Source organism: Scylla paramamosain, unplaced genomic scaffold (genome assembly GCF_035594125.1).
Source record: "Scylla paramamosain isolate STU-SP2022 unplaced genomic scaffold, ASM3559412v1 Contig38, whole genome shotgun sequence".
In the NCBI taxonomy this organism is placed as follows: domain Eukaryota; kingdom Metazoa; phylum Arthropoda; class Malacostraca; order Decapoda; family Portunidae; genus Scylla; species Scylla paramamosain.
Window position 1 is genome coordinate 103,181 of NW_026973703.1, and position 16,820 is coordinate 120,000.

Genomic DNA, 16,820 nt, shown 5'->3' on the forward strand with positions numbered 1-16,820 from the left:
CCTTCCAGACAACTATTCCCTCTTCTTCAATGACACTCAACTGTCCCCCTCTTCTACACTGAACATCCTCGGTCTGTCCTTTACTTATAATCTGAACTGGAAACTTCACATCTCATCTCTAGCTAAAACAGGTTCTATGAAGTTAGGCGTTCTGAGACATCTCCGCCAGTTTTTCTCATCCCCCCAGCTGGTAACTCTGTAGAAGGGCCTTATCCGTCCATGTATGGAGTATGCTTCACATGTCGGGGTGGGTTCCACTCATACTGCTCTTCTAGACAGGGTGGAATCAAAAGCTTTTTGTCTCATCAACTCCTCTCCTCTAACTGACGGTCTTCAGCCTCTCTCTCACCGCCGCAATGTTGCATATCTAACTGTCTTCTACCGCTATTTTCGTGCTAACTGCTCTTCTGAACTTGCTAACTGCATGCCTCCCTCCTCCCGCAGTCTCACTGCACAAGACTTTCTTCTTTCTCTCACCCCTATTCTGTCCACCTCTCTAATGCAAGAGTTAACCAGTATTTTTAATCATTCATCCCTTTCTCTGGTAAACTCTGGAACTCCCTGCCTGCTTCTGTATTTCCACCTTCCTATGACTTGAATTCCTTCAAGAGGGAGGTTTCAAGACACTTATTCATCAGTTTTTGCCCACTGCTTTGACCATTTTATGGGAAAATATGCCCACTTCAGTGGGCATATTTTTTTATTGGATTTTTGTTGCCCTTGGCCAGTGTCCTTCCCACATAAGAAAAAAAAAAATTCTGGTATAGCTGAAAAAAAGATGCACAGAATGTGAACAACAACAACAACAACAACAACAACAACAACAACAACAACAACAATAATAATAATAATAATAATAATAATAATAATAATAATAATAATAATAATAATAGTAATGATAATAATAGTAACAATAACAACCTCTAGTCTGGAACCGTATCTCTAAATAAGCAGGTGTTCCCTTCTTAAGTTCAAATTCTTGCCACTGCATAACTTCAAACTGTGGAAGTAAAACACTAGACACACACACACACACACACACACACACACACACACACACACACACAGATAGGGAGGCCATGTATAGATTAAATCAAATAAATCATGTCTATCATTTACATACACAAAAAAAATAATAATAATAAAGCTTATATTTCTACTTTTCTCAGAGGCTTCCCAGCTTCTCAAAATGCAAATGAGCAACAAAATAAATCATGTCAATCACTTATACAAAGAAAAAAAAAGATTACATTTTTATTTTTTCTTCTTAAAACTTCTCAAAATAAAGACAAGCAATGTGAAAAAACTCATCAAGACATGGAATAAGTAGTGTTTCTGTCTGTCTTACTTCGCTGTCTGAATCTCCATTGGCTGCCAGCATCACAAGCATCCGCTCACCAACCTGAACTGATAGAGAGTAGGTCCCATCATGTGGTGGATGTAGGTACCCTGTGCAGGAAGATCATGGGGTTGTATGTTTGAGTGTCACCTTTGTATTCCTTTTTAAGCATTAGAAAGAACTAAAAATATTATGCTTGTATGTTGGTGCGTCACCTTTGTATTCTTTCTTTACCATTAAAAAGAACTGAAAATATTATGGTTGCATGTCTGTGTCACCTCTGCATTCCTTCTTCACCATTAAAAAGAACTGAAAATATTATGCTTGTATGTCTGTGTATTACCTTTGTATCCCTTCTTCAGCATTAAAAAGAACTGAAAATATTATGGTTGAATGTCTGTATGTGTGTGTGTCTATGTGTGTGTGTGTGTCACTTTTATATTTCTTCTTCATCATCATGAAGATTAAATATATTATCTTTCTTACAGGCAGAACAAGACTTGCACTGAGTTCTGAGAGAATGCAGGGGACACACACTAACTCAAATGCACACAATACCATCAGGAAGAACTAATACATCACTTATCTTGCATTGAGTCATAAGGGAACACAGACACACACTTCCTCTATCACTATAACACACATAAGCAGGAGTCCCACCTTTCAGAGTGCCCACAGTATCCCGGGTCACCTCAATGGGAAACTTCGAGCTCAGCATCTTGAGGGACAAAAGCCTTGTAACCAGCATGGGAGGGAGACAGGGCTGCCCAGCTTGTCTCCTCCAGGAAGTTGGACTCAAAGTATTCCCCTTGGTACAGCTCAACAAGTAACCTGCGCTCACCTGTACATGGAAAGGATGAAGTGTGTGTGTGTGTGTGCGTGTGTGATTGTAGTGATAGTTTAGCAAGCTCCAGTGTGGTTTTCAAGACTACTTGTGATTTTCTTGATTAACAGGCTCCAGTGTGGTTTTCAAGACTACTTGTGATTTTCTTGATAGTTAAACAAGGCTAGTGATAATTTAACAGATTCCAGCACAAGTTATAAGGGTTTTCATGTGTGTTTTCATGATTCTAGTAATACTTCAACAGATTCTGCATCATTTGGTAAAAAAAAAAAAAAAATGAGAACTTGATCAATCCTCTCTATGGCCTGTAAAAACAACCCTAATGAATGGACAGCATTTCAAAACACAGGAGGTCCTTGAGTTAAGATGGAGTTCAGTTCCTATGCCATGTCATAAACTAGTTTTGAGTATAGGTCTGAACCAGCCTAAGTAGTAAGTACCTACAGTAAGTCATGACAGAACACCCTCGAAAACCGCAATAACTTCCAATAGAGTCTGTTAAATTACTACTGCCCTTCTTAATCTACCATCAGAATTATAAAATACTTGAAAAAAAAAAAAAAACTTACACTAGAGCCTTTTACACTAGCAGTCCGTCCCCGTGAAAAACCTAAATAACTTACACTAGAGCCTTTCAAACTACCACTGTGCCCTCTTGAAGAACCTAAATAACTAACACTAGAGCCTTTCAAACTATCACTGTTTCCCTTTGAAAAAACCTAAATAACTTAATCAAGACTTTTTAAACATAACTACTGTACCTGTAAAGAAAACACATGAAGGACATACAATAAATAAAAATAATGAAATAAATCAGTAAAAAAAAAAGGGGGGGGGGAAGAACTGCCTGCATCACACCCCCAAAACAGCAGAAACTGAGATCACTGTAAACTGAGGACTCCCTGTACAGTGATGACCAGCAAGACAGTGAACTGACCTGAGCCAGCCGAGGCCTTCCCTTGGGTTGGAGTGAGGCACCGGATTTGCTCATCAGTGATGTCCTGGATGGCACACTGAGCACCCCCCACCAACACCTGCAGCATAAACCTCATTACTCACAGCACTCTCTCCTTGTATGAGTCAAAGCCAAGAACATCACACCTCATAACTCATGGCACTCCCACAGGGGCATTGCAATACAGAAACACAGGGTAGTGAAGGAGTAGCCAGCACCACTGTTGCTGTACCTTGGTCTGCTCCTTGTATGGGTCAAAGCCAACACCATCAATAGTGAACAGCGTGCCGCCCTGAGAGGACTCACATTGTGCATACCTGCATGGAGACACACCACGTCACTCCACTAGCCACTCCACATTGCACTACTACATACACACTTCTTTTGCTGTTTACCTAGAATGAAGGGTTGGTGTCATGGACAAGTCTCCTTCAGTTTTTTTTTTTTTTTTTTTTTGTCCCTTGCATCTATATAAACACTCATGCTGATCGTGTGTGTGTGTGTGTGTGTGTGTGTGTGTGTGTGTGTGTGTGTGTGTGTGTGTGTGTCTACCTAGTTGTATTGTCCAGGGCACAAACCAAAGCTCATTTTGCCTTGTCTCAATAACCATATTTATCCAGTTTCTCTTTAAACATGTGTACATTGTTTACCACAACCACCTCTTCCTTCAAATCATTCCAGATTTCAATAGTTCAATATGAGAAGCTGTATTCTTTGATGTTGCTTAAGATTCACTCTTCTTTATTTTCTTCCCATGCTGCCTCATCTGTCTCTCTCCTTCCTCCATCTGTGGTACCAAGTCATTTCTGTCTATTCTTTCTATATTGTTTACTATTACTAATTTGTATATTGTAATCAGGTCTCCTCTTTCTCTTCTCTCTTGTAGTGTTGGTAATCCCATCTCTTCAAGTCTTTCTTCATAGCTTAAGTCTTTCAATTATGGTACTAAATTTGTTGCTATCCTCTGTGTTCTTTCCAGTTTCTGTATATCTTTTTTTTTTTTTCTATGCGCAGCCTAAACTACTGCTGCATGTTCTAATTTAGGTTGTATCATGCTTGTTATAATTTTCTTCATAATTTCTTTATCTAAATAGTTAAACACCACCCTAATGTCTTAACAAGCTGTATATAGAGCCAAATATTCTGTTTATGTGGCTTTCAGGTGATAGTGTGTCCTGAATCATTACTCCCAAATCTTTTCTTCATTACTTTTTATTATTTTTCATCCCATTTTGTAATTCCATGAAGGTCTCTTTTTACTTTTTCTTATTTCCAAGCCATGGAATTTAGAATTTAATACTAGAAAGCATTAAATTCTAGTTTCCATCTTTGGCTTCATGCATGTATCTTGTCAATATCCTTTTGTAACTCCTTGCAGTCATTTTCATCCTTTATTATTTTCATTATTTTTCCATCATCAACAAAAAGGTTTATATAACTATTTAGATCCTCTGTCATATCATTTACATATATTTGAAACATAATAGGTGCCAACACAGATCCTTGCGGTACCCCACTTGTCACTTTGCGCCAACTTGAATTATTGTCTCTGATCACTGTTGTCACTTCCCTCCCTTGTAAATAATCCTTCATCCATCTTAATGTTGCTCCCTTTAGCCCTCCTCCATTCTCTGATTTCCACATAAGACTTTTGTGGGGAACTTTATCAAATGCTTTTTAGAGATCCAGGTGTACCGTACAAACCCATCAGTCCCTCTCTTGCACTCCATCTATTACTTTTGTATAGAAGCTCAGTAGATTTGTGACACAGGATCTTCCTTTTCTGAATCCAAATTGCTTTTCTGTAATTATCTTTTCATCTTCTAAATACTGCACCCATCTGTCTTTAATTACTATTTCAAAAAGCTTGCTTACAATACTTGTTAAAGACACTGGTTTGTATTTTAATGGTTCCATTTTATTTCCCCCTTTGTATACTGGCACTATGTTAGCTCTTTTCCATTCCCTTGGTACATTTCCTTCTCTCAACAAGCTGTTAATTATATCCCATATGGGGTCTTCCATTTGTTCTCTGCATTCTTTTAATATCCATCCTTTTTTTTTTTATGTAGGAGGGGCACTGGCCAAGGGCAACAAAAATCCAATAAAAAAAAAAAAAACACTGAAATGCCAGTCCCATAAAAGGGTCAAAGCAGTAGTAAAAAAATGATGGATAAGTGTCTTGAAACCTCCCTCTTGAAGGAATTCAAGTTATAGGAAGGTGGAAATACAGAAGCAGGCAGGAAGTTCCAGAGTTTACCAGAGAAAGGGATGAATGATTGAGAATATTGGTTAACTCTTGTGTTAGAGAGGTGGACAGAATAGGGGTGAGAGAAAGAAGAAAGTCTTGTGCAGCGAGGCTGCAGGAGGAGGGCAGGCATGCAGTTAGCAAGATCAGAAGAGCAGTTAGCATGAAAATAGCGATAGAAAATAACAAGAGATGCAACATTGCAGTGGTGAGAGGCTGAAGACAGTCAATTAGAGGACAGGAGTTGATGAGACAAAAAAGCTTTTGATTCCACCCTGTCTAGAAGAGCGGTATGAGTGGAACTCCCCCAGACATGTGAAGCATACTCCATACATGGACGGATAAGGCCCTTGTACAGAGTTACCAGCTTGGGGAGTGAGAAAAACTGGCGGAGACGTGTCAGAATGCCTAACTTCATAGAAGCTGTTTTAGCTAGAGATTTGATGTCAAGTTTCCAGTTCAGATTATAAGTAAAGGACAGACCAAGGATGTTCAGTGTAGAAGAGGGGGACAGTTGAGTGGCATTGAAGAAGAGGGGATAGTTGTCTGGAAGGTTGTGTCGAGTTGATAAATGGAGGAATTGAGTTCTTGAGGCATTGAACAATACCAAGTTTGCTCTGCCCCAATCAGAAATTTTAGAAAGATCAGAAGACAAGCATTCTGTGGCTCCCCTGCGTAAAATGTTTACCTCCTGTAGGGCTGGATGTTTATGAAAAGACATGGAAAAGTGCAGGGTGGTATCATCAGCATAGGAGTGGATAGGACAAGAAGTTTGGTTTAGAAGATCATTAATGAATAATAAGAGAGTGGGTGACAGGACAGAACTCTGAGGAACAGCACTTTTAATAGATTTAGGAGAAGAACAGTGACCGTCTACCACAGCAGCAATAGAACAGTTAGAAAGGAAACTTGAGATGAAGTTACAGAGAGAAGGAGAGAAGCCGTAGGAGGGTAGTTTGGAAGGTTGTGAAGTGAGAGATGTTTAAGAATCTTCCTGTTGAGGATAGATTCAAAAACTTTAGATAGGCAGGAAATTAAATCAATAGGATGGTAGTTTGAGGGATTGGAATGGTCACCCTTTTTAGGAACAGGCTGAATGTAGGCAAATTTCCAGCAAGAAGGAAAGGTAGATGTTGACAGAGAGCTGAAAGAGTTTGACTAGGCAAGGTGCAAGCACGGAGGCACAGTTTCGGAGAACAATAGGAGGGATCCCATCAGGTCCATAAGCCTTCCGAGGGTTTAGGCCAGCAAGGGCATGGAAAACATCATTGCGAAGAATTTTAATAGGTAGCATGAAGAAATCAGAGGCTGGAAGAGAGGAAGGAACAAGTCCTGAATCGTCCAAAGTAGAGTTTTTAGCAAAGGTCTGAGCGAAGAGTTCAGCTTTAGAAACAGATGTGATAGCAGTGGTGCCATCTGGTTGAAATAAAGGAGGGAAGGAAGAAGAAGCAAAGTTATTGGAGATATTTTTGGCTAGATGCCAGAAGTCACGAGGGGAGTAAGATCTTGAAAGGTTTTGACACTTTCTGTTCATGAAGGAATTTTTGGCTAGTTGGAGAACAGACTTGGCATGGTTCCAGGCAGAAATATAAAGTGCATGAGATTCTGGTGATGGAAGGCTTAAGTACCTTTTGTGGGCCACCTCTCTATCATGTATAACACGAGAACAAGCTGTGTTAAACCAAGGTTTGGAAGGTTTAGGTCGAGAAAAAGAGTGAGGAATGTACGCCTCCATGCCAGACACTATCACCTCCGTTATGCGCTCAGCACACAAAGATAGGTCTCTGATACGGAAGCAGTAGTCATTCCAAGGAAAATCAGCAAAATACCTCCTCAGGTCCCCCCAACTAGCAGAGGCAAAACGCCAGAGGCACCTTCGCTTAGGGGGATCCTGAGGAGAGATTGGAGCAATAGGACAAGATACAGATATGAGATTGTGATCGGAGGAGCCCAACGGAGAAGAAAGGGTGACAGTATAAGCAGAAGGATTAGAGGTCAGGAAAAGGTCAAGAATGTTGGGCGTATCTCCAAGACGGTCAGGAGTACGAGTAGGGTACTGCACCAATTGCTCTAGGTCGTGGAGGATACCAAACCGTAGGCTAGTTCACCAGGATGGTCAGTGAAGGGAGAGGAAAGCCAAAGCTGGTGGTGAACACTGAAGTCTCCAAGAATGGAGATCTCTGCAAAAGGGAAGAGGATCAGAATGTGCTCCACTTTGGAAGTTAAGTAGTCAATTTCTTATAGAGTAGTTTGGTGAAAGGTATACAGCACAGACAAATTTAGTTTGAGAGTGACTCTGTAGTCGTAGCCAGATGGTGGAAAACTCGGAAGATTCAAGAGTGTGGGCACGAGAGCAGGTTAAGTCATTGCGCACATAAATGCAACATCCAGCTTTGGATCGAAAATGAGGATAGAGAAAGTAGGAGGGAACAGAAAAGGGGCTACTGTCAGTTGCCTCAGACACCTGAGTTTCAGTGAGGAAAAGAAGATAAGGTTTAGAAGAGGAGAGGTGGTGTTCTACAGATTGAAAATTAGATCTTAGACCGCGAATGTTGCAGAAGTTAATGAAGAAAAAGTTGAGGAGGGGGGTGTCAAGACACTTAGGGTCGTTGACAGAAAGGCAGTCCGACCTGAGGACATTTATGGTCCCCTCCCCAGATGGGGACTCTGAGGGTGGTGTAGGAGTCGCCATGATGATTTTGAAATTTTTGAGGGAAGGATGTGTGTGTTATTAGGTGCTTGTAGTTTTGTGTGGAGGAAGAGAGTTGTCTTTAGAGGGCAGGCTGTGACTGCCCCCTTGTGTTGTGAGACACAAAGGGAAATGTTCAGTGAGGTCACAGCTGGGTTTAATGATAAGTTCACAGCACCCCCTGAACAGTGCTTTAGACCTCACTGGGAGTAATTATCATTACTTGATTGTTACTTGATTGTTACTTGATTGTTACTTGATCTGGTCACATAGCTCTTCTAAAATCCAGCTCTTCCAGCAGTTTCTTGATTTCTTGACTATTTACTTGTATCTCCTGTATTCCCTCATTCTGTGATACTATTTTCAATATCATAAAATCAGTTTCCTTTGTAAATACAGACTGAAAACTCTCATTCATCTCAGTAGTTTCATAAATTCTTCCTTCTCTTCTTAATTTTTTTATGTCATCCCTGTTTCATTTTCCCATTTATGTAGCTGTAAAAGAGTTTGGGCTCTTCCTTGCATTTTCTTATTATCTCACTTTCAAAATTTCTTTCTTCTTTTCTTCTTATTATACCATATTCATTCCTTGCCTTTCTGTATTCTCCCCTAGTATTTGTGTTCAGTTTTCTCATAATTTTCCTCCATGCCCTGTCCTTTTTCTTTTTTGCTTCTACTCACCTGCCATTATACCATTCATGCTTCCAAATTTTCACTTTATAACTTTGCACAAACTGTTGCACCCTGTCTCTATACTTGCTCAAATGTATCTCATATTTTTCTTGCACTACTTTACCTTTAAATAGCTCTTTCCAATTCTTTTTTCCATAAATTTTATTAGGTTCTGCAAAGTTTGCCTTAGCATAGTTCTGTCTCCCATTTCTAAATTGTTCATTCCTGTGCAGCACTTTTTCCTACTACGGTACTATTTCTATTGTCACATGATCATTTCTTTCCAGTGGACTCAATGAATACTTGGTCTACTTTCTGGGATTTTTGTAGACACTAAGTCCAGCTGTGATGGTTCTTCTCTGTATCTTGTAGGTTCATTCACCCACTGTCTGATTGTATTGACCATCATGGTATGCATGGTATGTTGATGATACCACCCTGCACTTTTCTACGTCTTTTTGTAGACATCCAACCCTTCAGAAAGTAAACAGTTCACACGGATGCCACAGAACACCTGACTTCTGATGTCTCTAGAATTTTTGATTGGGGCAGAGCAAACTTGGTATTGTTCAATACCTCAAAAACTCAATTCCTCCATCTATCAACTCAACACAACATTCCAGACAACTATCCCCTCTTCTTCATTGACACTCAACTGTTCCCCTCTTCTACACTGAACATCCTCGGTCTGTCCTTTACTTATAATCTAAACTGGAAACTTCACATATCATCTCTAGTTAAATCATCTTTTATGAAGTTAAGTGTTCTGAGACATCTCCGCCAGTTTTTCTCACCCGCCCCAGCTGCTAACTCTGTGGAAGGGCCTTATCTGTCTGTGTATGGAGTATATTTCACATGTCTGGGAGGGTTCCACTCATACCACTCTTCTAGACAGGGTAGAATCAAAAGCTCTTCATCTCATCAACTCTCCTGTAACTAACTGTTTTCATTCTCTTTCTCATTGCTGTAATGTTGCATCTCTTGTTATCTTCTATCACTATTTTCATGCTAACTGCTCTTCTGATCTTGCTAACTGCATGTCTCCCTCCTACCATGGCCTCGCTGCACAAGACTCTCTTCTTTCTCTCACCCCTACTTTGTCCACCTCTCTACTGCAAGAGTTAACCAGTATTCTCAGTCAGTCATTCATCCCTTTCTCTGATAAACTCTGGAACTCCCTGCCTACTTCTGTATTTCCACCTTCCTATGACTTGAACTCCTTCAAGAGGAAGGTTTCAAGACACCTATCCTTCAATTCTTGACTACCACTTCTGACCATATTTGGGGACTGGCATCTCAGTGGGCTTTTCTTTTACTGGATTTTTGTTGCCCTTGGCTGGTGTCCCTCCTACATAAAAAAAATAAATAAATAAGTAAATATATAAAAAAAATAAGTTCTTCACTCCATGACCTGACATTTTCTTTCACTTCCATCTCCTCCAGTTTAATTCCTTTAGTGTTGAAGCTGCCTACTAAGAGCACTTTGTTACTTTTTCTTATCATTTCCTCTGTGCTATTTCTTGTTTCTAGTTTAATAGTTTCATATCTATTGGTCTCCCATGCATTAGTTTTCGGTGGTATGTACATCACAGTAACTTTCCTTTTTTTCACTTCATTTGATCCTAATCACAACACTCAAAGTTTCTGCCATTTCATCACCATATTCAACTTCATCAACAACAATATCCTCTTTTACCAATATCATTGCTCCTGCTCCTCCCTTTCCTTTTCTATCTCTCCTCCATGCACTATAACCTTCCTTTGCAAATCCCAACTCTATTTCCTCTTTTAGTTTGTTTTCCATTAAACATACCACATCTGATTTATTGTTCTTTAGGTAGTCTTTAAGTTCCAATAGGCTCAACACCAAACCATCTATATTAGTATACATAATCTTTAAACTTCTGCCTGGTGATCTTGTGTGGCATCTTTGTGGCACCATTTCCTCACTTTCATGTCCAGAACTTTCAAAATGAATCTCCTCGCTTGTTCTTGTGTTCTCTCCTTGTTTTTTGACTGGGCCTCTACTCTCAACTCTTTCAGTTTACTTCTCTCTCCTTTGTTCATGTCTCATTTTTATCCACATTTCCTTCATTTCTTCTACTTTTACCAATTTTCCTGTTCTTTGCAAGACATGTTTTGCTGCTGTTTGTGACATGAATCTTATTTTCATTGGTCTTGTTCCATTTTTGTTGTACTTTTTCAATCCTGTAAACCTCTTCAATTTGTTCAACTATCTCCTCTCCTTCCTCTGCCACTTCTGCTATAATCTCCTTAACCCTTTTTGCCTCTTTTTTTTTTTCTCTGTAGCTATTTTCATGAGTAGGTTCTCCTTGGCCTCAAATACCATCACATTCATCTTTCTCTGTACCATGTCTCTCACAAGATTACTTTTTTCCTTTATTATCTTAATCACTTGCTTTTCCATGTCCTTATTGTGTTCCTGTTGCTGTTGCCTTATTATCTCCTCCATATCTGCCTTTTGTTGTTGTTCTCTCTCTTCTTTTCAACTTTTGACTTCTGCTGTCACTACCCTTTCACTTTCCCATCCTTAATCTCTCTCTCTCTCTCTCTCTCTCTCTCTCTCTCTCTCTTTTGTAAAGCTTTCTTTAACACCTTGTTCTCTTCCTTGAGTTTTTTTATTTCTTTATAGTACTTCTTGTTTAAGTCACTATTTTTGTCACCTCTTCTCTAAGTTCTTTGTTTTCCTTTCTTTTTCCATCTTCTTCTTCATCTCTATTATATCACTGGATATCTTTTTTACATTGTCACCACCCACCTCCCTCTCTCTTCCTTTCATGTCTATATTATCACTGCTAAGTGACGTATTTCTTTTTGTATTTTGACATTTTCTTCAATTTTCCACATTCGTTTATTTGTATGAGCTACACTGAGGTCTTCTTCCTTGAAACCCTCAAAAATATTTGCCATGTCCACTGACATCTTCCTTCTTGATATTCCCTGGTAAGATAATGTTTACCTCTACACTACTCTCCCAATCACCTTTTCGGCCACTTCCCAATTTACACTTCACTTCCCCTGCACTCACACATCACACAATTCCCTATTATGGAGACAGGACTCAAGCTCAGCTCCCCTGTACAACCAAAACCTAGTTAACTCCTTGGAGCTGCTGTGGATGTGTCCAATTAGCTGGGCGGCACAGTGTGTGTGTGTGTGTGTGTGTGTGTGTGTGTGTGTGTGTGTGTGTGTGTGTGTGTGTGTGTGTGTGTGTGTGTGTGTGTGTGTGTGTGTGTGTGTGTGTGTGTACTAACAATACAGGGTGTCCCATAAATTAAGGTACATACCTTGGGATATGATAGTTCAAGTAATCCTGGGTCAAAAATACTCTATACACACACACGCTGTTTGCTTTATTTTGTGAAAAATTAACATGTAAGTTGTGTGTTGTGGGAGCTGCTTGCCTGGGATCAGTTTCCTGATGATGGATAGGTCATGGAGGCCCACAGGAATGGCCAGCAAGATCCCCTCACCTAACACCAACGGATTTCTTTCCTTTGGGGACTCATGAAATCCTTGGTGTACAAGAACAAATCATGTTACAGAGAGGAGCTGATTCACCCCACTGAGGAAGCAGCAGAGCAGATAAGGAATGACAGGAGAGAAATGATGCACTTAGGCAGTCACTTGATTGACAAGGCTTACCATTTAAATGTCAAGATGATGACTGTCAAAGGGGATGACATTTGCAGTGAATTGCCATGTATGTTTTAAAAAGCAGCACTGAATAACCACTGTATTGCTGTGTTACCTGCACATTTTCTTCAGACACATACAAAAATTTAATCTGTCATTTGCTATTTCCTGTAAGGATTTGACTGCATACGTTGAACACAAAAAATTATCACTTCATGCTGTGCAGCACCATGTGAGTACGTAATGAGCCACGTAATGAGCCAAGGAGGGAGGAAAGAGACGGAGGCACACCCAGGCAAGCAGCTCCCGCAATTCACAACTTAGCTACGCATTAATTTCTCACAAAATAAAGCAAAACACAGCATATGTGTATAGAGTATTTTCAATTTAGAATTACTTGAACTATCAAATCCCAAAGTGTGTACCTAAACTTGGAGGACACCATGTAAAAACTAAGAAAAACACAACAATCTACTACTAAAACACAGGGCATTATAAGCTTAATTCCTATACAGTTATTTCCAATAGTCAGGATAAAGTCACTGATCACATAAGGTAAGACTAGATCCACATGCATACATATGCAGGCACACTATATGTACACACCAGCATATGTATGGAACTGGTACAATCTGTCCTGGGAGTCCACATACATTCCTGTCTTGGTCACTTCAGATGCCCCTCTTCCAGTAACGTAGACAGTGGCATTCATGGGGCCAACCAGCTTAGCCTTGGAGCGACAAGTAACCTTCTCCCTTGTCAGTGTGTCTCCAGGTTCTCGTCCACTGTATCACAGGGGATGCCTCCAACAAAGGCCCTGTTATGGGAGTTAAGGATGTGAGGTAAGGCTACAGCTTGAAATGTGCAATCCCTAATATCTCAGCGCCTTTTCTTTATTAACTGGCTCTAATGGTGTTGGAAGCTCCCCTGATTGAAATGATAGTTTAAAAGGCTTTAGTGGATGTTATCAGGGTTTTCAAGGGCATTTTCATGATTCAAGTAATGGTTTAATAAGGTCAGTAATAGTTCAACAGACTTTAATGGATGTTACCAGGTTTTTCAAGGGTGTTTGCATGATCAAGTAATGGTTTGATAAGGCTAGTGACAGTTTAACAGGTTTTAGTGGATGCTGTCAGGGTTTGCAAGGATGTTTTTGTGATTCAAATAATGGTTTAAAAGGGTTAATGATACTTTAACAGGTTTTAGCAGATGTTCTTATGGTTTGCAAGGGTGTTTTCATGATTCCAGTAACATATTAAGGAAGGACAGTGACTAATACTAAACTAAAAACTCCACAACACAACACATACTTGGTAAGAACACTCCCACTCTTAGCTTCACTGGAGACAGGATTAGTGTAGTCAAGCTTGTAGTGTTTGCTGGTGTGGAAATTGCCGTGAAGATCCAAAACAGAACCTGGCAGTGACCAACGAGGAGCTACTGTCTCAATATTAGGTGACCTTGCCCAGCCATACTAAGGAGACAGTGACACAATGCAGGAGATGAGAGAAATGTGTAGAACTGGGAAAGGGAGGAGATGTGTATGAGTGCAATACATGCTGTGGGTGCAAGGGGATGACCTCTAATGAATGGGAGAAGAGAATAGAGCGCTGATATGAATGAGAGAGAGAGAGAGAGAGAGAGAGAGAGAGAGAGAGAGAGAGAGAGAGAGAGAGAGAGAGAGAGAGAGAGAGAGAGAGAGAGAGAGAGAGAGAGAGAGAGAGAGAGAGAGGTGACAGTCCACTAAGGCACAATATGCACAATGCACACACTGACCTGACCCTCTGATGTGCAAGGTCATGCTGCCCTGTCACTCAGCACATTGGGCCTTCTGCCAGTAATGGATGCCACCAAGGCTGTCCCTGAGAGGTCATAACAGGTCACATAAGAGGTGACATATAAGAAGTCATACAATTATGAACAAATTTACAAGTTTATAGTAAAAATTTTCAGATGTTTTTAAGTGTGTGTGTGTGTGTGTGTGTGTGTGTGTGTGTGTGTGTGTGTGTGTGTGTGTGTGTGTGTGTGTGTGTGTGTGTGTGTGTGTGTGTGTGTGTGTGTGTGTGTGTGTGTTTCCAGATTTCTGCAGTACTTTGCAGGAAACTATTCTTAATATCCTTCTACACACACCCTTCTTCTTCATCTTCTCATGCCCTCTTGTGCTTCTGAAGTCTCTCACCACCAAATTACTCTGGTCCAATTTTTCACAGTCTGACAAAATCCAATATAATGCCATCAGATCACCTCTCTCTCTTCTCTCTTCCAAGGGTGGGTAGGTTTAGTTTTAGTCTCTCTTCATATGATAAGTCTGATAGGGTCAGAGGCAACTTTGTCGCTGCTCACTGTATTCTTTCTAATTTCTTTATGTCCCTTTTAGTGCTGGGAGACCACATTACTGCTGCATATTTCAAACTAGGTCTTATCATTGCCAGTTACATCCCTAATCATCTCTTCATCCAGATAGTTGAATGATGTTCTTATGTTTCTCACCAGATTATATGTTTCCCCTGTCTTTCTTCTTACATGTACCTCTGAGGACAACTTATCAATGACAGTAATTCCAAGGTCTTTCTCTTCACTCTTCACTTTTATTTCCTCATTACCCAATTTATAACTGAAGACTGGCATCACACAACTATGCCCAAACTTCAACATTCCACATTTTTTTATGTTAAACTCCATTTTCCAAGTGTCACTCCAATCCCAAATCACATTCAGATCTCCCTGTAGAGCTTCACAATCCTCTGTCCTCTCCACTTTTCCCATCAATTTTGCATCATCAGCAAATAGACTCATGTAACTATTCACCCCTTCCATCACATCATTCACACAGGTAGCAAACATGACTGGTGGTAGTACTGAACCCTGGAGAACACCACTAATTACCTCTCTCCATGATGACTTTTTATCTTTGACCACTGTTCTCATTTCCCTTCCTCTCAGAAAGTCACTGATCCAATGTAGGAGTGCTCCTCTCAGCCCACCAGACATTTCTCATTTCCACAACAGTCTGCTGTGGGGCACCTTATCAAAATAAACACAATCTGCCCATCCCTCTCTTTCTTGTACCATATCTATGACTGGAGTAGAAACACCTTAAATTTGTTATACATGACCTTCCTTTCCTAAATCTGAATTGTCTGTCTGTTAATATTTCTCTCTTTTCCAGATATTCACTCCATCTTTGCTTCACTATTCTTTGGCACAATTTTGCCACTACACTTGTTAATGATGCTGGTCTATAATTAAATGGTTCTTCTTTGCTTCCACTCTTATATATGGGGACTATACCTGCTTTTTTTCCAATGTTGGGCACCACTCCTTTCCTTAATGAAGTTATGATGAGTTTGTAAATCATGTGTGCAGGTTGATCTCTGCATTCCTTCACCACCTAATCAGACACTCCATCAGGTCCCTGTGCCTTCCTCACATCCAAGTCTTCCATCATTATTCTTACCTCATCCACTGTTACCTTAATCTCACTCAGTCCTTCTACTATCACATCTGCCATCACCGGTCTACCAAATGTTCCCTCTCCAGTGAAGACACTTTGAAAGAAGTCATTCAAAACCTCTGCAATTTGTGCTTCTTCTTCAACATGTTTACCATTTATTTTCAGTTTGTTGAACCCATTCTTATTCTTCATTTTACTGTTCTATAGAACATCCTTGGTTCATCCTTACATATGTCTATAATATCTTTTCATGAATTCTTTATTTCTTCCCTCTTTGGAGTATTCATTTCTCTCCCTTTTATATGTTGACTCCACTCACACTCACATACTGCTCTTCTACCCTCCCTCCCTCCTCCATTTCTGCCATCTCTCCCATAACTCCTCTGCTTTTCCTTCCTTCTCCCTTGTCTCTATATCTCCACTTACCTCTTTCTCTTTCTCTTCTCTCTCCCTAACCCAGCCATTCTCTCTCTCTCTCTCTCTCTCTCTCTCTCTCTCTCTCTCTCTCTCTCTCTCTCTCTCTCTCTCTCTCTCTCTCACACACACACACACACACACACACACACACACACACACACACACACACACACACACACACCTTTTTTTCCATCTGGTTTCTTCTGCAACATGAAAACCACATCCTTCTGATATTAGTACTTAATTCTCCTCAGAGCCACCACCACCACCACCACCACTGCCACAACCACTATCATTATTTTCACCTTTATCTTTACTCAGTTGGTGTTGTTATGGTTTCCAGGGGCATTTTCATGACTGACAATGCAAGGATTTTGCAAGAGAGAAAGAAAATGCCCCATGAGAATTTTGGTGATCATCTGTATGGCCTTTGAAAATGTTTTTTTTTATGAGAAAGCAAAGCATTAAGAATACGAACAAGATAGAATTAAGCTAACACAGGAAGCTGGTAAGTTAGTTTGTTGTATACTAAATGCAAGGTCTTG

At 40.2% G+C, this 16,820-nt stretch overlaps 1 protein-coding gene across 9 annotated transcripts in view; it reads right to left on the minus strand.

The window, feature by feature from the left end:
- The window catches only part of LOC135097967 (uncharacterized), a 29,235-nt gene that overhangs the window by 9,711 nt on the left and 2,704 nt on the right, over positions 1-16,820 (minus strand). For 5 of the 9 annotated variants that reach the window (XM_064000110.1, XM_064000109.1, XM_064000114.1 and 2 more), the window contains exons 3-10: positions 14,181-14,266; positions 13,715-13,878; positions 13,011-13,221; positions 3,371-3,455; positions 3,121-3,217; positions 2,000-2,180; positions 1,349-1,449; positions 922-1,000 (exon numbers count right to left, since the gene is read on the minus strand). In XM_064000110.1, coding sequence (XP_063856180.1) covers positions 922-1,000; positions 1,349-1,449; positions 2,000-2,180; positions 3,121-3,217; positions 3,371-3,455; positions 13,011-13,116 — 649 coding nt within the window. In that variant the 5' untranslated portion in view covers positions 13,117-13,221; positions 13,715-13,878; positions 14,181-14,266. Of the gene's footprint in view, positions 1-921; positions 1,001-1,348; positions 1,450-1,999; positions 2,181-3,120; positions 3,218-3,370; positions 3,456-13,010; positions 13,222-13,714; positions 14,113-14,180; positions 14,267-16,820 lie in introns of those variants that run through there. The other 4 variants (XM_064000115.1, XM_064000112.1, XM_064000113.1 and 1 more) reach the window with 3 other exon arrangements.